Consider the following 24,068-nt stretch of genomic DNA (forward strand, 5'->3'; position numbering starts at 1 on the left):
AGTAATACATCAAAGTAGTAACGTGTTTAATTATTCCCTTCCACTCCCCCATTTTTTTTTCTATTATAACTATTAATACTTTCCGACGTTTACAACACGTTACGTTTACGTTTTCTTCAACAATTAGACACGCACATTCAATTGTGTTAATTAAAATATAATTACTATACTTATTGTTTATGGCTTTTTTTCATTATAGATATACCTATATTGTTGAATTTTATTTCTTAATCTGAAGGGGGGTAACTTATATAATCTTATAAATATAATGCTATGTTGTGTTCCGTACATACGAGCATTGATAGAATTAACCATTACAAAATATTTATTATTTTATAAGAGTTATTAATATATTAAAGGGCAACATTATAAATAAATTTTAATTCAAACAAAGTATGTAGCTACATATGTTCGCAGAGTATGCGCATATTGTGTGTATTTCAAAACAATGGATGATTATCGATGTGTAATTAGTTATTTAGCGATGATTTCGCTTGATTGTGCAAAGTGCATTGACTGAGTATCACTAGGTATAGCTTAGTTATAGCTTATCAGGTTTGTCCATCGGCAATGACAATCGCTTGATGTCATACTTTAACATTGAGAACGCCCAACGCGCTGCGTCGATGCGAGCGCTTCACTAATCCAAATATATATTTTTGGAATTCATATATAGGAATCTACTATTACTTGAACTTGAACTTTTTGAGATTATTACTTTTGGTACTTTATATACTTTTCTTATTGATCTATGTACCTATATACATGAAGCATGCTTATACAAATGTGGTGACAACCTTTGAAATTTAAGTATACAATTAAAACCATAAAATAATAATTATTTTGTTTAATAACTAAATCCAAAAGATATTTTTTTGTACGATAAACATCATAAATTATGAAATAATTTTCTGTATACTCTGTTGGTACATAAATAAATAAATAAAAATAAAATAAAAAAACATCTGAATACATAGTATATCATTCGTTAATAATTCGTTTAGTATTTAGTTATGTTTAAATGTTGCCACGGTATGAACTCAAGATCTCGAATTTAACAGCTTTATTAGCTCGCTACTCGACCAAAGAGGCAGTTTAAATATTATTCGTACCTACCCGCCTGCCTCCATATTTAATATGAATATTTCAAAATTATATACCATGACTCTATAACAGATAGTTAATATATTTGTCGGACATACAGCTGTTATGGACGCTTGCTTCGAAATGAAGAGCCGCTCTGTTGACCACGAAAACTTGTGAGTAATTTGTGTTGTAATATGGATATGGTACTTAAATACGACTCACACTAATTTATTTCTATCCATTTCTTAATAGAATATATAATTCTAAGTTGGCATAATATTAACTAGTTTAAATTATAATATTACATATAAAATCCGTAATTGAAAACATAAGTAGAAAACTTTTTCCATGTTTCCAAGATACGAATTCCGATAATATTTAAAAAAATTAACATTATTTAAAAAATGTTCCTAATCTCTAACGAATTATTAACTACATATATAAAAGAACATAAATTGATTCCATTTTCTATTAACACTGAATGAAATAAAGTTTCATTTGTTGTATCGAGTTTTGGTATAAAAACTATTGTAAAATGAAACAAACAATTCGGAACAAAAAAAAAAGTCACTAATTTTGTCGCAACTCGCTAGATTGGCTCTCATAGCTCTGTGTCGCTCCGCTCGGCCGCCTCTAATTACGAGTGGAGTCGGTGAGAGCGGACGATCTGTAAGCGACATTGTATGCATTTGTATGGTCATTACACGTGTTTTTCGTCACGACACACCTGTTTGACGACAATGACAAATCCTGAGCCATTAGTGTCGAGCAAAACGATCCACTTAACATGCGTGACGCGTGTTACTCCTATCATAAAAATATATTTGAGGTTAATAAAATGAATACGGCAAATCTTGAGGCGTTTATTTGCACGGCTTACGACGAAGTGCCATCAAAGGTATTCAGTTAAATGTGCAAATGCAAAGGTGTCAAGACTTCTCTAAAAATAATATAGCGTCTTGGTCCACATGCCAGGAATTCCACGGCTTGGTCTTCTTATCCGAAGTAGAAAACATTTATCTTTCACCTACACTCGTATTATGGTTATCGAAATGTTATCGTCAAATATATATGTATATAACAAATATTTTTTATTGCTAATCATTTCACATAAACCTTTTTTGTCGATACAGTTTTTTTTTAGTAACGAGCTGTTTTTATTCTTTTAATTTTTGGGTATATTGTCCTATACGAACCGCACGCGTTCTAATTTTTTTATATTCTGGATATCTACTGAGCCTACTTGTGCAAGTGGCACAACAATTGCACAACGATTCAACAGGATGAACGTATATCTATCTTATGAACTACGTATTATTTTGCAAAGAAGGAATTATATTAATAAATTGACTCGCTTATTTTTACATACACAAGATAATAACGTGATACAAAGGCCGCAAATTCAAACCGAACGGTTCCTTATTTTGAGGTCACTGTGATGAATAATGCGCTTGGACCATTAGCCGTCGTTTTATGCAAATATTACACATAAGCCGCCGACACTGTTTTTATATATTCATATACATGCGGACTGTGAATATTCTGTATATTCACTTACGATTGTAAAATATTACATTATATATTAAACTAATTGTCGGCTAGCCTATGTCGTTCCTTGGAGTTCAACCTTGATAACAAATTTAATCTAATTCGGTTCAAAGGCTTGGTCGTGAAAAACCAACAAACAGACAGGGATACTTTTGAATTTTTAATATTTGTATAGATTATATTGTGATTTTGTTTATTTGCCTAATTATTGGTATACTTATGCGTCTGTCTATCTAACCCTATAAATAAAAAAATAATATTTTTATTCCAAATATAGTAAACAAAACAAAGTATGTAATTCTATTTCATTAGTTACGTATTTCTTTTTTTTTTCATTAAATAAAGTAACGAATGACATTTGACAACCAAAAGGAAAAGTTGAAATCTCAGCCGATTGGATAAAATTAATCAACGCGGCAACGCGCGGTTCGTCAGTGAAATGGATATTTTATGTTCCCGGACAACGAGTGGGCTCAATTTGACCACAGTTTTTTAATTATTGTGAATGTGAGAATGTTACGAATAGACTTTATAATTACAATATTAACGAAATTTACTTATTTCATAATAAACCATTCGTCAGATAATAAATTGATGTCAGTTTTAAGTTTGTAAAGTACCGTTAAATTTGGCTTTCTACTTCTCTCCTTTGTCACAACAATGTCCAATTTTAACAGAAATTCTTTGTAAAGAGTAATTTTCATAAACGTTTAAATACATTTATTAACATTATCAAATCTAATAAAAACTCCTCTCATTTTATCTCGTATAACCTTTAAAAGTATAATCCAACCTAACACCTGAATGTTTTATTTCATTAGTAATGATTGTCATAGACTCAAAGCGGAGCATTCCGTCCGTTGGCGAGGGTGTGGGAGGGAAGGAGGGGCGCCGGTGCAACGTCTTCCCCCCGGCTCTAATTAGGCTCACATTCTCATTCCGTTTTCGCGTTTAATTTTGCCGGCGGTTTCGCCTTAATTACGTTATTCGCGGGCTCCGCTGTTGTTCTTGAAACCTTCGTGAAGTTAGTGACCGGTTTTGTGATGTGAACTTCGTATTCGATTTTTTTATTGATTGTATCAAAGTTTAGATTATTTTATGTGTTTTGTAATATTTTTCCTGGTAACAGAACACTTTAGCGTTGAACAGTGGATACTACACAGAGTTAATTTTAATTACGATTAAAATAGGTACTTTTCATTAGCTCCTATCAGTTATAAATCATTAAATTAGTACACGCAAGATACCCAAAAAATGAGTAAATAAAAGGAAGAGTTAAAAATATTGTTATGTTGGCAAAAATATACGAAAAATCCTTCGTCCATTATATTAAACGTTTTAAAGACGATCTATTTTATTATCATTCTAGAAACCCTAATATATATAAACTACCCCATATAAACTTTTCAATTAAAATACATAATCTTTTCCACAAATGTGTTTCAAACTAAGGGTAGAATGATTATCTCACAAGTCCCCCAGGCTGTCTTATAATTTCCCAATTGCCTGGGTAATTAGAAGAGTGTTTTTTTTTACAGTCCAAACTAATTAATTTAAACAGTCTCTAATTATAGAATATAAGGAAAGTTTGATTTTTTTTTTTTCTTAAAATTTACCCCGCAATGGCTATAATTAAATTAACGCCGTCCTTCGTAAAAGGTTATTTACGAATTTCATTGAACGCCATCCATTGCGTTGTGACAATTGTAATAGTTTTTTAGCTTCATATGTAATGAAAATTGATTCTGTAGATTATACATTGCTCTTTTTTCTATATTGATGCTATTGTTGATATTAATAACACTTCCAGGTAAAACAAATCTGTACAAATAGCTAGCTTTCCGTTCTGACGTACGAGGAAAACTAATACAGAGTAACAAGTTCAAATAAAAAAAATCTCTCTTTACGATGCGTTGATAGTCAGGCCAAACGATTTATTTGTATAGACTTTTATATTTTCGCTTGAGAAGAAGTTAATAAATATGTTGTCTTTAACATTTAACGTTATATACACGTGCTCTATCACTTAGCTAGAACTTTCACTCAACAGTCAATTTCAATTCGTTATACGTACAAGTTATTTTACAAAAGCACCCTTTTGAGGCAATAAAACTGCGTTGAAATGTCTGACACGATGACTTACCAGTTTGTTGTCAGACATTCGAATGTGCAGTTCATCGCTGTAATTGAAAAAAAAATCACTTAACAGGTAAATAGAGGGCTGTGACGCTATGAGGAGGCTCGTTCCTCTTTGTTGTCGGTTGATAATAAGATTTTTAAACGGCAACAAAGTATCCAATCAATGGGGCTTGAATAATGAAAACGGCACCTGCCAAGTTCCCAGGCCACCCTCAACCTAAACACGCACCACGTAACGCGGGAAATCAAATAAAAACGATTTGCAACTCTACCGCATACGTGATAAGATCTATTTACCTTTATCACTATATATGGGACTGAAACAAACATAAGTTTGAGTAATTATACATAACGGTATTTCGTGTTTCAACAATGACGTAATTTTTACTCGTACATATCCGACAAACAGTAGTACACCGATCTATAATCTAAAAATAATATAAAACCAATCGCTTTCTGCTTTCTGCTTCGGTCTGTATCTTCGCTAACTTCTTATAATAATATTAATACGGATATTGATACGTCACTAATAGAAATAACGATAAACGTAGATGATTATCCGTATCATTGTAAATATTTTGTGCAAAATATCGAAAAGGTAATATTAAAAAAAACTCTTTTCGTACTGGTCTGGTCGCTGGTTAAAACTAAGATTCATCAAAACAAAGTACTAGGAAATTGTAGGTTTTAAAAAGGCTTACAGAAAAATCCACGTTTGCATTTATCTATCTCTTAAGGTACACTCATAATATCTATTTTTATCTATTACAAGTTTGTAAGAATCAGTGGGTTATTTGCGAAGGTATTTTTTTCCAATCTATATTAATCCTTATTCTGATAAATATGTTACCTTAGTCATTTAATATAGTTTCAAATTGTCTCTTTCCATAGAGACTTTAGAAGATATTATCGATTCAAAATTATGTGCAACGAAAATATCACAACAACAACAATAACATTTTGACCATGGCAGTTAAAATATAATCTATAAACCGTGTACACATTTTGATCTATGTTTTACAAATAAAATTACGCATATTCCTCGTTTATGACATACTAGTTCTCGCTCGCGTTTTAGGGGTTGTTTTTCAGGTATTAATAACATTTTTATAAATTAAAGAATTCGTATTATTCCCCTGTATGAGCATTTAATATATAATATTGTAAAATTTCATTAAAATCCATTCAATAGTTTTTGCGTGGAAGAGTAACAAATAAAGAGTTACTAAAAAGCCTTAAATCGTCAATCTATCTTAACGTCATAAGTCATAGTCGATGTAATGTTACCAGACAGACAGTCATATATTACGTTTATACCATCTTCACCAAAACTTGTTGTGTTTTGTATGCATTTTTGTAAGAGAGCAGTTAATTTTGTAATTACCTGCTCTCGGCTTTTTGTTTCTTTTTTATTAATAACCAGCAGAACCTGCGACTTTGCCCGTATGAAAAATTATAAAACTTGCATTCAATCTATCTGATCTTATAAGGTTACTTAATCACAATCAAATCACATTATTTCAAAATCAAATCATTTTAGCGGTTTAGCCGTAAAAGCGTAACATACAGCTACTTACGCATTTATAAAATTAGTATGGACTAGTTCAAATAATAAAATATCTTTACATGTATCTAAAACGCTAAAAATAATAAAAATATATCTCGCATATTTTTACACAAATATAGAGGTATAAAGAATATGATTTTTTATATATTAGTAAATATATCTACATAAATGTTAAATTAACATATTAATTTACAAATCATAAATAACTATATATAATAAATATTATATATAGGTATTTATATTATTTATATTATATGGGTATATATATTTACTTATTTTATTTATATATTATATATAGGTAATATATAATAAGCTATAATAAAAGATTAACATAAAATCGTATTTTAGAAAAATGTTTTCTACACTGCAAGTCTACAACAATTCCGGATTAATGATATAATGCAATAAAAATGCTTCATAAATCAGTTAAAAATCAACATTTAATAGTAAGTAATGCGTTATGTTGAAATAGGCAGAAGACTCAATATAAAATAAATAAAAATATCTTCGAAATTATGATATTGCTAGACGTAAAGTTCGTTGACTTGCTGTGTAATAGTTAATAGTTGCTGTACTATCACGTTCCATTTCAAAGTTTTTATTGTGGTCATAAATCGACCGTTAATCCAGCTAATGGTTGCCCGAGAGCGTCGATTACAATCTCCGAAAGCTGGTACGTGCTACAAAACACGTGTTCGCGAAATCAACAAAACAAAGACGTAAAAATACACGTAGTCAGTAGATCAGCGTAGTCCGGGTGCGATTTAACGAAGTGCTTATAGTTGCACGCGACGGCCGCTCATTAGTACGCACGCAACTCGGTCATGGGGTATTCTACACGCCACCTATGCCAGCCCGCCTGGCCCTTATAGCCTTCATTAGACATAGCCGACAACAAGTAATGGTTTTCATCACGCTTGCCTCTTGCTATAAAGCGTAAAGCTACGGGATCCCACCAATATTTGAACCCATACTACAACATCTCTTTCAAGCAGTCGTAATGTTTTATTCAGATCACGCCAACAAATAACAACTTAATCTACAGTTACAACCCTTTACAATTTTGGACACAAAAATTAACCAAATTACATTTAGCAAAGCAAATCGTTCCAAAAGAAAGGGCTACTGAAATAATTGTCTACTTTACTCTCGGAGAAATAGAATTACAATCTAAATTAATTACGCTTTTAAAGCGTCCGTTATTCTTAATTAGTTTCTGCACCGCAGCGGAAGCTCCCGCGCTCGCCTCGCGTTCTCTTAATGAAGGGTAGTTTCAAATCAGTGCGTTTGATCAACTCTGTGCAGTCTTAATTACGGCACCCGTTCTGCGCGGGACAATCCGGTTATTTATGACTACATAAGCTTGATTATTCTTTAATGAATACTTGTTTTAAAACGTTTAATTAAGTTTTATGGCGACAGCAGCGCTCAGACGGTGCGGGCGTCCCGCCACTCCGCTGGCCGCGAGCTAATTGGATCGGGTTGACGCACCGTTCCGCGTCCCGCGCTCGTCCCGCTCGCCATCCCGCAGAAAACCTCACCCCGCTCCTAATTGTATGAAATTGCTAATTGGAAAATTTTATAAACGCGAACGGCCATCCACAGGCCTATGCCTATCAAATATGTATACAAAAGAAAAAAAAATCATAGCAGTCAATTTTCTAAAAGATTAATATCAGATACTGGACTCGAATAAGTCAATTTTTAACCTACATCAATGAATAAAAATATTTTAATTTTGTCCACAGGGCGTGTAGTTGTGGTGGTCGGTGCGAGCGGTCCCCGCTCCAACCGTCAAGCTGGCAGCGAGCGCGTTGAGCATGAACCCGCACTACCACGGGTACGCGGAGCTCAGCTCACCACATCCGCCTTCACCGGAGGCCGCTTTCGCAGCAAATGGCCACGATTATCCTCACAACAACAACAATCCTGCATTAAAAGAATGTGCGGGTTGTGGAGGCAAAATAGTAGAAAGGTTCCTCCTCCATGCCCTCGACAGATATTGGCATCACGGGTGTCTAAAATGTACATGTTGTGGTCAAGCTCTCGCGGATATGGGCCGCTCCTTCTACTTCAAAGGGGGAATGATATTGTGCAAAAGCGATTATACAAGGTGAGTTTTTATCATTTCATTAAAATATACGTATATATTTAAAATTGGTGCTTAAAGGTTGATTAAATTAAAGTTTTAACAATTGGTAAATCGTACATGCATAAGTAATATGTCATTTCATAAACTTTTTAATTAGTATCCGTTCAACTGCATTCGTTTTACTTCTCCAGATCATCATCTTTGATTATCCATAAAAGGTAAAGTTTTTAGTGCATCACCTAACGATGACAATAGCGTGTCTGTCAAACCTTTCGAACATCCAAAAAAGTAACTGAGAAAGCCGCAGGCGCATTGTTATGAAAATGTTTCGAGCCGTTTTATTTTCTACCTGTTGAAGGGACAAAAAGTACAGCCTTGCGAAGCAACCAATCGATGGAATCTCAGAGCCGACTAAATTGATGTCTTTGAAAAACTTTTTAGGACTAATTTAGAGTTTCGGTAACAAAGTTTTTAGTATGTATTCTAACTAATTAATGGCTATGACGTTCTACCTACCGCATTGTATTTTTAATAAGTTACACGCTACCATAAATTCCAATTAAGGATTATTGCTGAAAGATTTACTGCAAATAATAATAACGTGATTGTAGAAAATTAATGTAATAGAAGATCGCATGGCGCCCCGACCCGCGCCGGTCTCGCACGTGGACCGCAGCTGCCTCGAGGCGCCCTCGACGTTAATTAGCTAAACGCAAGGAATTCGACCCAATTAACTAAGTCCACCCTGCTGTGGTACACGCCTCCCATTATAATTACGCTCTGATTTTCTGTACGTGTCTTCCTTTCTACCCCACTACACATCCATTTACTATATTCGGCGTATCCTTTATATCGCTGTAATTCTGAGCTCGTTCTATTTGCCATTCATAAAGGAAATATAAATTCGTTTTACACTGATTTCCCTTGTTTACCGGCGGTTGCGAGCTGAACTAGGAACGAAGAGTGGGCCAACCGCGGCGTGGGTCGTGCGTCGTAGATTCGATAAAGCTCGTCTCACAGTTGACAGAGACGGCGCGGCCTAACGAGCGGCAGGGCAAGGGGCGAGGAGACGGAGGGGGGGATGAAGAAGTGCGGTTCCGTGCATGTCTCTGCTGATTGACCCGCGTCACTCGGCAAACAACAACTAACGAGTCGGCCCCTGCGCCTCCAGGTACGGTAATTCGCTCGAATCGCTCCCGCGGCGGCCGCCCGTCTACTTTACTTACACGTCTTCCCTGATTGAGACTCCTTAACGAAATTAACGCTCTCTCACGCAAACAAATACCGCGTTTATCAACCGCCTTTTGTCCCGGTATGATGAATTGCGGTCTCGCCCCACAAAGACGCCGGAGATGTTTCATACTGCTGATTACTGTTTACGCGCAAAATTAGTCGCGGAGTTGTTATCTTTATACGCGGCTCATGACTATAAAAGCGTCGTAAACGTTAAATTAACATTGCTCGATTTTAATTTAGTAATGATTAATTATACCTGCGCGTACGAGATTATATGGAACATGGGTAGTGAATGAATGGAACGGTAACATGCCTATTTATACATTGTGTCATGGCCGCCTGCCTACAAATGAACGAAGTCCGTAGAGATTCAACTACATCAATCGAACTAAATTATTCGATTGAAATACCCAGCAATCAGAAAACTCGTAGCACGTAGCACCTCTACGAGTGGCAAACAATATTAGATTCTCTATTTTAATGTTCTCTTACACATATTCCACAAAAATGCAAATTTTAATGGATTGTTTGTTTGTTTCAACGTAGGGATTTAAATCTTAACAAATAAGAATAATTCATAAAAATAAAAATGAAACTTAGTAATTTACTACTAAATTGTAACTATCGAGCGTTGACCAAATTTACCTGTCAAAGTTGAAAACATTTAAGAGTTAAAAGATCGGAGCGTCGAGGCACGTCCAGCTCTTGAAGCGAGTTCGTTAGAGCTCCGTCAATCAAGGCAATTGCTGCTCAATCGGCAATCAGCCGCCGCTAACGAGCCTGTAAACCAACTTCTTACCACTCGCTCACACTTTCACATTGTTAACCGTCTTCACACTTGCAACTTGTAGTGGAACTTCGTGAATAAATCATTTTTATCATTCAAATATTACGTATGTCTGTCTCGGTACTCGGTTCGAAGTTGGTCGCGGATGATATTCTATTACCCTACTTTCTTTCATCAAGACGTGCGTTAAGAATACAGTCTCAATAATTGAACTGTGACACTAATAAATTTAATTTTCTCTTAATAAATTATGCTCAGCTATTTTGAAATTATTCAATAGACCATAGCGTGCCGTTTTTAAATTAGTTTAAATAAATAAAACATATTTGCGGTCCGTTTAAATTTAAAACTCATTAGTCAAGAGTCCAATGACTTTAATTGGCGTAGTAAACCTACTTTCCAAGTATATTGAAATTAAGGCCAAACCCGGCACGAAATAACTATTTGTATTTACTGAAACACCGCCTTGGCAGAGTAACGACCAAACCCGCTCGCTATAAAGGCGGTCTTTTATCAAAGTAATATAAGGTTGTTGAGGCGTCCATCCATCAATTGTAATTATTCGACGGCGAATACATTGTAGGGATAGTATTACTCGACAATATCATGGTAAATATTTATTTTGAATGTTGAAAAGTATTTTATGGAAGCACGTGTCGAGGGCGGGCGGCTTCCAATTTGGTCGTTCGTTAACGCGCAAAAGACGCACAGTTTAATTGCAACCGCCCGCCTCTAATGAGACAGTGCCTCGGACTCGAACGTTTCTCTTGTGCAAATTCACATTGTACGTAAATTGATGTCGCCTAACTCATCTTGATGCCAAGATTTGTGTACAGCGTTATATCGTCCAGCTTGAAGATCGCCTATTATACTTTCGAAGGTTTTAAATCTTGTACAATTAGAACAAAATTTTGCTACCTACAGTTCGAAAATTAAACTTATTTTTATCTTTACCAAAATAATATTAAGTGTAATAAAATTAGAAAAAGTCCAGAGCTCTTGGTATTTAGAAGCTTTGGCAGTGATTATTATTCCAGTCTGGATATTATAGCGTCGGACGTTACGATGCCACAAAAAATCCCATAAAAAATGTAATGAATAACTAGTTACAGGAGTAGTGAATACATACATCATCAGTTGAGGTCGTAAATCCGTATCGCAAACAAATTGGTTGCGGTCGTAAAGTTAGTTCGAGTTTCTTGCCCTGGTCGAGTCGTGTAAAAGGCTCGTAGCCTGCAACGATTGGATTACGCCGCCGGCGTATGACCCCAATTAATTTCGTTTGTCTCTTTGTCTGTCCGTCGCAGCGTCGTAGCGTCTAAACAGCGCAGACCAAACGACCAATCTATGTCCGGAATTCTATTACCGATATCCACTTTGGTCATGCAAAGTTGTAGCCTTTGGGTAAACTTCAAAAGCATAGTCAGGAATAAGTGCCTCTATTACCATGGGTCATTTTTGATATCAAATCAAACACATATCTCAACGGGTTATCACTTGTCTTAAATGTATTGGATCTCTTAATATAATTTAAATGTGTAAGAAGCAAACTGACATAATATGTGAGGACTGTTAAAAATGCTGATTGTTTTAATAAAAACACATAATAGTATGCGTTTATATTATACAAACTTATACAAAGTTTTATATAGCCATTTGCTCATGAAGGTACAGATTTAAAGTATCAAATTAAAAATATGTGTTTTCAAATTAACTGATAAAGAAATAAATCTTTAAAATATTTTTAACTTCAAGCGTTACTATAAAACTATTATAAAAATTGTGTGTGGTATTATATACTTGAAATAAAAGTAAATCAACTTTTGTCTGCATTTGGTAAAGTAATTAAAAATTGGTATTAAAATTGAAAAAATTGGAATGTGCTTGTTATTGAAATTTATTTGTTCTTAATTATTTCTGTCAATTTTAATGAACCGACTGACCTCGGTTAATGAATGTTATAACAACATATGTATACACGCAAACTTCCGCGCCCACGATTTAAATATTATTAATTAATTTTATATATCTTTGATTATCATTTTTATTATAATAGCATTTTGAAATTAACCAATATTGTGTATGTATATTTAATTAGTTTAATTGATTTATTGCTTTAGACTTATATTGTTAACATGTTGTTTTTATGAACAACTTGTCTCGTGGTAATTTTGGAAATCGATTCACTACGCGACGTTTCCACTGGTTTTTTTAACACTCAATTTTATTAACACCTCAAATTGGTCATTTCAGGACATTTGCGCCTACTGATTTTTGTATCGTTTATATTATTTGTATAGTACAGTCATAAATACATTTAAAGCTCATTATGCCTTTGCAAGCTTCTGTATATTGTCTTTAAAAGATTACAATTTAGTTATAAGATCGTCCTTTCCTTTCTGTATAATATATGTACAAAGTTAGATTTAATTTTTTCTTTACAATTTTTATATTAAGGATACTTAAAATGAATATTATTTGTAATATTATTCATAAATTTTATCGATTTATATTTATACTCGTCATACAAAGTGCTGGTACGATTACACATATTTTTGACTATGTTAAATTTGATTGTTTATATAGCAACATATATCAATATATATCAAACAGCATTAATCAGTATTGTTGTGTTCCGGTTTGAAGTGTGAGTGAGCCAGTGTAACTAAAGGCACAAGGAACATAACTTCCCTTGGGAATCTTAGTTCCAAAGGTTAGTGGTGAATTGGCGATGTTAATTTTTCTTACAGCGCTATTGTCTATCGGCGATGGTGACCGCTTACCATCAGGTGACCGCTCGTCTGACCTCGTCTAAAACTAGAAGTTTAGACATGTTAACGATACTATGTGTTTACTTATTTAGGCGTTTATATCGAGATATTAAACATTTACATATTATAAGAATAAAAAAAAAAACAGATTTGCATTAATGGCGGTCAGAATTGTTAGAGTATTTGTCAAAATCAATTTAACGATGCCTCTGCCGTCGACGTGAATGCCTCTACAACACATGGCCGTATGTAAATCAGAATACAGATAATCGGCTACTGACAGCTACACACTATTTCCATAATATTTATGAGATAATAACGCGTTTTAACAAAGATTATTTATTTACGAATTACTATCATTACATAAATATTAATTTGGCTTGTCGACTTGTGTGTGTTTGGATTATTTCCATTCCGTATTTGATGAAAAAAAATATTGGTTAGATTTTCTTATTAGCTCTGATTAATTTAGTGCAGACTTTGAATGAGAAAATAAAATGATCTGCAATGAACGCCATACCATCTATTCATTGATTATACAATATAAATACTACGGTATTTTTTCTCGTTTATCGTATTTTTTTTTTGTCATTAATGAAACGATACAGATTTTATATTGTATTTCGTGTAGATTATTGATTGATTTTGAGTTATCATAATTTAGATATTATTTTCTTTGTACAGTCTGAATAATGAAAACAGATACCAAATTATATTTAAACACCAAATTGTTTATACGAAAATGTAATAGTGTCTGTCAACAGTTTATTGATGTCGTAAGAGTTATTGAACATGTCAGAGCGGGTTCGTCAGAGCACGCCGAAGTCATGTTCAGAAGGCCACGAGAAATTCACGAGATGAGCCGATCATGGCGTGTGTACACCAACCAGTCTTTGTTATATAAATTGACTCCAGCTTCTTAATTGGAAATTGTCTTACAGTGCAAGGCCATCGGCAGTCTAGACCAGATGCGAGCTGAAAAGAGGTTTATTAAAAAGGTTTTCGACTTACGTTGATGCGTTATTTTATAAATTGGTTTGGTGCTGGCATAACATTAATGAAAATAATTTTAAGTAAATGATTGAAAATTTAGTAAGAATACGGATATGGGTAGAACTTACTTATGTGTTGTGTTCTGACTAGATAGAAAATTTAGTTCTGTTAAATATATCCAAATAATTCTTTAAATGAGCACTATGTTAATGAACACATTTATTAGAAAATTCAAATTGATGTACAATATCCACAGAAACGAGACGATCCCCGCACGCAGGCGACACACGGGCCAGCCGGGGGGTGAAGGTGGGGGAGGGCGTGTGTGCGGGGAGAGTGATGTTAATTAATAACGTCTGTCTCACGAGCGCTAACGACGCCGTCACGACTACATTATTTAGCCACCTGATTAGTTCGCAGGAGGCACCTCGCCCGCAGCTCTAATTAGTGAACGACTCTCGTACAGGACTCTCGGTTAAATTTGATTTGTAACTGCACTATCTCTAATTGGAACTTGTTTGTAATTGATGATACTCTGAATCGATGCACTCGTCCGTGATCGGGGGTGAGACCCTATTTACATATATGTTACGAGCGACTAATTCATAAAATATTAAAAGCAAATCCGAACGCTCCGCTCGATTTTTACATGCCAATACGTCCGTCAACAGAACCGAGCGTCTGGTTTTATTTCTATTCTATTATTAAAGCGTTTAATTTAGGGCAACAGTTTTACACACAAAACGATCAAAACGCAATCTCCCCGTGCTGGCCGAATAGGATAGGAAACCTATTCGAAATTGATATGGGTGGAGCGCACGAGCGCATTGCTGCGTCGCGCCTATGCAGCCTCGTAAACGGTACCCGCTCGCCCGATAACGACTCAACTCGGACTCGACAAGGTGTCGAATTTGGAACTCTATGCCATTGTTACACGGATGCTATTAGACTACTGAAAGTAAACGGACGAGACGTGTTAGGTAGACGTACGAATTTTGTTAATAAATAAACGCTGTGCCCAGCGTCCGGCTAGTCGTCGAAAATAGGCAAAAAAAAAATCGCTGGTGAAATTTTTGGCGTAAGTATGACAGTGGAAGCCGGCATGACGTACACAAATCATTATTCGATAGCCACTACTGTCAAAGGAATTTTTAATATTACTAGCCGAGATTCAGTTTGCAGAAGTTTTAACTTGTCATACAACGAAATTTATTGGACGGGAAGATCATATTTGGTGTGCAGGCAGGAGATAGCCGCTGACAGGTGTCGAGACCCCTTTTATGAATTCTGTTTGTTTTTACATTCTATTTTCAGCATTTTTTTTTTACCACAAACGCATGTATACATGCGTATATTATGAACAAAAATATTACATAATTTGACAATTCAATCTGCACGTTTAGAACTTGCAACGATCTTCATAATCACAGAAATCGTATCATATCATGATAAACTTATTTCATTTATATTTTCCATTGATATTGTGTTTATTTTGTTTAAGTCGTTCATACCGAATAAGAGCAAAAACATGTATCGCCTAAACTCAATGTCATCTTTAAGCAAGATCACCACGTAACGTACACAGAGATAATTAACCAAATTACAGCTGAATGAAGTAAATTAACGAAACAAATTTGATTTCGATGGAAACGAGCGCGGTTGCGATGACGATCAAATCGTATCAATTACCTAGTTCCCGGCAAGTTTGAGCGCAACTAGTTATAGATCCGCCTCTGATCTTAATTAACCTCATGTGTTAACCTCGCATGACTACGACGTGTGTGAAATAGTTGCAGCCTTATAACAAGTAGTCAAATGTCAGCTGTTCCGTTTGTCTTAACTTTGTGTTTAAATTGATTTATCTTATTCAATGTAATTTTATTTTTAAATATACTAGTATTTGTGATTGAGTTTTGTAACTGATTGTAGTAGAGTTTGGACGCGGTCAAATTCATAGTTAGCTATCATATCATATTATAATTATTACTGTAGTTCGGATATTTAAAACATATTAGTGTTCGTGGCTTTCTTAAAAATATATGGTGACCATATTTAAAAAAAAATACAAAATTGCTTCCTACGCGTGGATTCTTAAAAATACTTATGAACGTAATTTTTATTTTTAGAATATTAAACGAAAAATAAAGATACGAACTACTGGTTCGGCATGTAGATTCAACCGATACGGTAGAATACTGCGATAATATATTTTTTAATTTAAATAAATAATTTTAAAAGATTTATTCATAAATAAATTATACAATCATTGCGAACTAAACTTTAACTCATCAACCTGTATGAATATTGACGTTATACGCTATGACGTTATCCATACGCAAGCTTCGCTGTTAAAAAAAATAATTTACTAATGTAGGAAATTTCAAGTCATTAATAATATCCCATAAAGAAAATCATTAATAAAACAACACATCTTATTTTTTATTTCCCGGCGAATTTTTCAATTTTTACGTGTAGTATATTAGTAAACCTATTATTCGCAGCATCCCTCGCCCCACCTGCCCCACTCGAATTAGTAAACAAACGTCTTTACGAGCGGTTTTACGAGCCCCGCGATATTTCGGTCTCGCACGCTCCTTTACGACATAATGAATTTGTTGATGAACAGCGTATTAGAAAGTTCGAAATAGACGCGTCTGGTGACTGGACGCCAGCTACGGTACAATTACCAGTACAGTACGGTCACTGTTAATTAAGTAATTAATCTATACTAATAACGGCTATTGTCCTTTCAAAATTATTAAAAGCGACAAAATAATTCCGAAATTGAAACACGGTAACAAATTATTACTTAGCGGCGCTATTAAAATTTATCATTCAATAAAATTTTAACAAAAATATAACCGATTTAAAATTTGTCTTCTAGAAAATTCTGTTCTGTTCTTCTAGAGAAATTTAAATAGGACTGAATTGATAACATTCTTTGTCGACTAGAAATCGTGATTGCTTCAACTGCGATATTCACTGTTTGAGGTGCAATAGCCTATATTCCTCCAAAAGCGATGTCAAGATGTTGAAGTCATCAAATTCGTTCCCTCGTTCAACTAACGCGATCGAAGCCATTATTCGGGAGGTCTTCAGAATGTACCCTGCATGTTTGACACCGGATTGTCGCGAAAAACTATAAATATTGAGTGTCGATTTGCAATTAAAATACCTATATATTATTTAATTTGCATTATGGCAATTTTCTATAATATTAGTTTCATAAAAAGTTTCATAAAACTGTTATCCATATATAAATAAATAAATAAATAAACTAAATTTTACACAAGAAATAATATAAGGTAAGACCAAGTTTTCGTGTCGTATGTAGCTTATCAGTTCTAAAATTTCTGTATGTTTTTTTATTTTAAGAATATAATAAGTTGATAAGTTCTTGCCAGTTAACCTATAAAAGAGCTCGTTGAATATTGATGTATACAATCAAATTACTATGGTTGAATTCTACAAAAATCAAAACCAACCATACCCAATTATGTCCTTTTATGACTGCATTTGTATATGAAAAAAGTGCACAGGCATGAAATCCATTCGACTAAATAGCTTACGACAAGGCGCGCATCGCCGTTTTAGGAAAGAATTGACATTTCAAGACCGAACGAAGTCAGTCGCGAGGCGACCAAATGCCAAGTGATAGTGTGAAGTGAGTTCGTTAATAAGTAACAGTGAAGTCGCGGGCCTCTAAATTGCCTCCGCAGGTCACAACTTTTAATGAGGCGAAATTCCCCGTCGGACTCGATCCGACGTCGTCTTAACGCAACCTGTTCGTTAGCACAAAAACGGGGCACGCTAACGCGCGATTAGAATACACCCCCTGCTTGGAACACACTAGGTACAAACCAACTTAACTATATATATATATATATATTTAATGTTTTAATAAAATTCTTCCGAATTAATTTTCATAGATTATTGTCTACTCGTATGAAATTGGTTCGCAGGGTGGCGATGTCGTCTGTCATTATGAAATTACATCCTTCCTAATAATATGCTTCTTAAAAATACACCGTCAAACACAAAGAACATAAGACCAGACATCAGATTTATTTACATTTTTGACTTAAAAAACCCTTACAGTAATCATAGAGTGAAATTTTGTTTTTGAATGTTCATAAATAAGTGTAACTTATCATTCCAATTCAATACAAAGTTAAAATAAATAAAAATGATGATATTTTACTGTTGTATAACGAGATGATTTCTTATGTTGCCTAAAAATGCAATCAGGATTTACTGTCTCAATTCCATAAATTGATTTTGACCAAAATGTCGTATATTAAATGTCACGGTGTGCCCCAGACCTTACCCGAAAAGATAGCTCGTTTGCGGCGGGCTTTCTCTGTGTTGTTGTCACATTAGCGAATAACTGCGCGGCTAACTCTGTCGATACGTTAATGATGTCGATGGGACGTCTATTACGGCGAAAAAACTCTTTTGTGCCGCGACGCCCGCCGAAGTTGCTCCTCGTTGTACGGTGACCACGTGACTCGCCTCACTGATTATTATCAATCGTTATATTATATAAGATTTTTTAAAATCTCGTTCATATTTTATTTATCGTTTGATTGATTTTTATCTGAGATTTACATTTTTTTTTGTTAAAGTACTTTGCTCTTGTTAAGGCGGGTTTTTCATTGTTTATTAAATGTATGATGCATTTATAATTAAGCCTAAATAACAGATTTTCCTAAACAGAAAAATTGACAAGTTTGAGTTTTATTTTTCCTAAAACTGAGCAATGTCCAAAATAGATCTCTGTCATAAATATAATCGTTACTAAATATACTTTATGTATTAACTAGAAAATTCTCTCTTAACATCAACTATGAACTTTAGTATGTATAACTATTTATTATTCTGGATTTAAAAAAAAAATATCTTTTATACGGTTACCGGTTACGGCAACCGAGTTGCTCAATCCTATTACTGGACAACCTCAAGAATAAATGACAATGAAATGACAATAAAATGATGAATAAAATGACAATATTATTAATGTACATTAAAAACTCTAATCTAATATGGAATTTATAGACGAAAAATTATTGACAAAATATTCTTATTTTTTTTTAACAAGTCAAAACTTCTGTATGTAATCGAGACGATTAAGAAAATTCCACACATTACAATTGCAACAGTCACTAGTAAAACTAAATTCTCAGTAATATCCCTGTGAACATGAAAAACGGAAGTTGAAGCCTTGTTTATACATAACTAGCTACTCATACTTATATACATATATTACACATTCTGTCATACAAGCTTTTTGCGAAACTTTAACCGTTTACGCAGCGCACGCAACGAAAGCTCTCAAAAGGAATAATTTTCCCCTGTTTTTGCAACATTTTTCATTAATACTTCGTTCCTATTGGTCGTAGCGTGATTTATAAATGACCTATATGCCCCGATAAATGGGCTGGATTCAAATTGGACCAGTAGTTCCTGAGACTAGCTCCTTCAAAAACAGAAACAAATAAACTACTATTGTATATATGCAGATATTATTATAAATATTGTCATCAATATACTATGCTAAGTTAAAATGTAAAATAGCTCAACAAACTAAAATAAAAAAATCGAAGTCGAAATAATTCATTTTATGAAAATCCGACCTCCGCATAAACTTTCCATTTAACGCCTTTAGAAACAATATTCAATTAAATCGTGCAGTTTTTTAAGTATAAATAAATGATTGAATTTAATAAAAAAAATATAATTGTTCATTATACGATCACGAATTGGATAAGAATACTTTGCAGTATAATATCATAACTTGTTATCCGCGATGAAAAGAAACGTTCTCGGCCAATATATATGAAGAGATAGACAACATTCTAAACAGGTTTCCCTTAATGCAATCTTCCTAAAATACAAACGAATACAATAATTTCTAAATGAGATTTTAATCAAATTTGATATATGTGTTAAACTTAAACAAACCATTTAGGTGTGATGGGGAGTTTAAATTGTACCTAAATTAAGGAATTATTAGAAAACAATCCGGACAGGACAGGGGTACAGCAGGGGACGGAAGGAAGGGTATCTAATTAGGGAGGGGTGAAGGTAATGAGCCGCGATCGCCGGCCCGATATAACGAAAGCTATTTACGCGGTGGTCGCTCGAAAATTGCGAGGTTTTGTTTTAAAAGCGGTAACCGTTTGAGTTTTGCGATTAAGGAGTTTAATTAGACTGTTGTTTACAACCTCATTAAGGTAGGAACGGCCTCAGATATCGGCCGATAATTTATGAAGTTGAAAAATGAGTTTCGTGCCGAGATTCTGTGCAGATTGTGGCCAACAATCCGACTATGAATAAACATGAACTTAGCTCTTAACCCGTTTACGGAACGGCTTATCGTAACTTTTGTCGACTTAATTGTGTTGAGCGAAATGTTTTAGTTTCATTGAATTAAATAAACTATTCTTTAGATCACAAGATATTCGAATATATATAAATTAAAAATAAATTGGAATTCCCAAAGAAATATTCCGTCAAGCTAATTTACCGGCTTTTAATGTCAACCTATTAAGTATTAAGCTGGCAGCTCATTATTTTTGTATCGTATATCATAACCGTGCAGAGGGAATGATTTAAGGGCGTCGCTGTTAATCGATTCGCCACGGAAGAAATTTAAATTAGTTCTCATTTCCTGCGATCGCCACAAGAGGGAGTACGCACCGAGCAAGCACCTGTGAGTGCGCTGCATCCGGCTCGTCCAATTACTGAGCCTTTTACCCTAAATAAAGCACCCTAACGATCGCCCTGGACACAACACAAATGTGCGTCGAGATTCATTAACAATGTTAATATATGCCTGTTCAGATCTATAATTTATTATTCCTTGTTTTCGCTCAAATAACATTATTATTATTGTAAGCAGCAGTAGTTTGAGTATCTGTGAACTCAATGTTATTCTTATATCGAATCAATGCAGAATTTTAAGATAGATATGCACCTTGCGATAATTCCTTATTATAAATGACAGTAGCTTTTGCAAGTCAGCGAAAGAAAGCAATATCAATTAGTTTATTTCACGGCCCACCGAACTACTATAGAAATAGTATGTACCTTCCTATTTTGAAAGACGATCATCCATCTTAGTCGCATCTTATAGTCTAACTAACGAGACACGCACGCCATTCGAGACATCGTCAAAAACAATCGAAATAAAGATCAAACTCGCGTTGCGGGGCGCTGAAAAAGCTGCTACAGATTAGATGGTCACGATTATATTCAGAGATAAAAAGCCCTTATAGTAATAGATAGAGAGATCACTTCGGCATACATCGCGAGTTCTATAAACGTCGCGATCTGCAGGATAAGATCTTTGCGAGCGTCTCAGATCGGCACCCCTTTATTTATTTAATCAGACTGAGCGACGGACAATGAGCTATTGTAACTGCTGATATATTGTCCAACTCTGATCTATAATAGCTCCACACTTGTTTTATTAGACCGATAGATCGATATGCGGTGTAAATTATTTGTTTATTATAATTATACCGGCGAAATTTCCATAACGTTATCATAAAATAATTATTTTCGAATGTAACATAATGCGAATTAACAAATTTCTTAATTAATCAAATCTTACAAAATCAAACTAATACGCACATTAATAAAACATAAAGATAACCTTGTTTTTGCACTATTCAAATCGAGTTTAATTAAGTACCTAAATGTTTTTAAATAATACGTTTGAATCGTTAATTAATTACGCCAGTAACATATTTGCTTATTTAATTTAAGCTTAGGTATGTCTATAACTTAATCGAGATAGTATTTCGATACAATTATACGTCTTAATTAAAATTTTAAAAAGCGTATTTAATAATATTTTGTATTAATTTTGGTATTCAAGTGATAAATATAATTTTGTTTATTAGCATATAAATGAGTTCGATGGCTAATCGCATTGCAGCGTCAAAAATGTTTAATTAAAAAGATTGATGCTTAACGGCAGAGCGGGGCACCAGAAGTACAGTGGAGTTGCAAACTTATCTAATTAGTTAGCGGCAAGCGGGGAGCGGGACCTGCACCGTACCGGGTCCCTCCCGGGGGGCGCGCGGGGCGCGGGCAGGTGGGCGCCGGGGACGGGGGCAATTAGCGGTGATAGTCGATTAGCTCATCGTGTGAGCGCGGCTTTTGACAAATGTTGCCAGCAATAAATTATTATTATTTATGAATGTTACAGATAATTGGTGTAATTAATACGCGCGCTCGTGGCCAATTAAATCTGATGTGTTGACCGATGCTTATTACTTTAATTAAATGTGACTGGAATTATGAATTAGTGGTTCTATCGTTCAATATTTTGTTCGAACGTCAATTTCTGATAAAAAATATTAAGTTTACAAACGAGCGTTTTAAAATAACTCTGAGATATGTTTGATAAAAAAAATATTTGGGTTCATTACAAAAACTGGACGAACAGCATATTTTAAATGTTTTGAATTAATGCTAAATCTACAAACGCTAAATGCATCATTTGATATTATATATTAACCGTTTATATTATATTAATTGTCAATTAATTAAAATTTGTGGCTCATAAATAATACAAACCAGTTTGTGATTTTATTAAGAAAAATATGTTATTATAGTTAGGGTAAAATAATGATTTATCTTAATACTATGAACATTTTAAAATATAATCGGTTATTTATAAAAAAAATATATCCATCGTCTTAATAAGCTTTCATTTCTTTGTCAAAATAGACCTCCTTTAGTTATAAATTCATATACATTAATATACTGGCATTTTATAATTTAAATAGAGTTTTACTAAATTAGAATATTCTCAAAACATTTTTACATGTATATAAAAATATATTAGATCTCCCGATTTTGATGATTATTATTTTTGCAAGCAGATTTAGTATAGCTCACATGTACATGTACATAATACGTAACCTTTCAAATACTTCTGTATTGGACATTATTAAGTTTTTATATTAACTTTTGGGGAAAAAAGATTGTACATAAATAACTTCGGATATGAAGAGGAAGTTTCGGAGGATGGGACGCTTTCCAATGTTGCAGTTGATCCTGGCGTTTGCCTTAAACGTTATCAAATTAATAATAAATTGGACACCTAAGTAAATGAATATAATTATTGTACTGATATTAGCGAATAAGGTATTTTTATAATAAAGTCATGCAGCAGGGCAAATGGTCACCACCGCTTATAAACATTGGGGCCGTAAGAAATAGAACCAATACCTTACATCGCCAGTATGTCGGTTTGGATGGATTGCTTTTTAGTGACAGAATATGTGATACCCTAAAAGGCTTGCGCAAATCCCTACCACCAGACTAACTTCTCTTTATTCGTGCCCATTAGACAACGCTAAAAATAAGTTATTTTTTTTAATTCATTTATTTATTGATTTTGTTCCGACCATTAAAAAGTTATTGGGGTTTTCTGTCAAAAAGTTTGTACTCCCGTGCCTCGTAATGCACTTGAAAATCCTGCGCCTAAGCTAACCGGTCTTGTCGCTTGTGTCCACTCATCGGATTTTGAACTGAAGAAAAAGAGACTCCACTTTTGTTTGCACACACACACTTGTGCACTATGATATTTATCTCGCAGCTATTTTGTGTTCAATTATATATACTATGAACGTTTGCCTAATTGATCGGCATTCTTTTGTTTTCAGACTAACTTCGATGTAATTACAAGAGATAACGCTTAAGCAATGTATTTTCCAAATCTGATAAAAACATATCATACCGTCTGCCACATCAAATTCTCTTCTGCTGTTGGAAAGTACAAAACAAAATCTTAAATGAATTTAACCTAAATAAACAACTAGTAATTTCATAAGT

General features: G+C 34.1%; 1 protein-coding gene across 1 annotated transcript in view; it reads left to right on the forward strand.

Moving 5' to 3' along the window:
* Positions 1–24,068, forward strand: part of LOC125077253 (LIM domain transcription factor LMO4) — a 93,245-nt gene that overhangs the window by 24,010 nt on the left and 45,167 nt on the right. The window contains exon 2 of the mRNA XM_047689141.1: positions 8,089–8,453. Within this exon, the coding sequence (XP_047545097.1) occupies positions 8,161–8,453 (293 nt within the window). The 5' untranslated portion in view covers positions 8,089–8,160. The remainder of the gene's footprint in view (positions 1–8,088; positions 8,454–24,068) is intronic.

Source organism: Vanessa atalanta, chromosome 3, assembly GCF_905147765.1.
Source record: "Vanessa atalanta chromosome 3, ilVanAtal1.2, whole genome shotgun sequence".
Classification (NCBI taxonomy): domain Eukaryota; kingdom Metazoa; phylum Arthropoda; class Insecta; order Lepidoptera; family Nymphalidae; genus Vanessa; species Vanessa atalanta.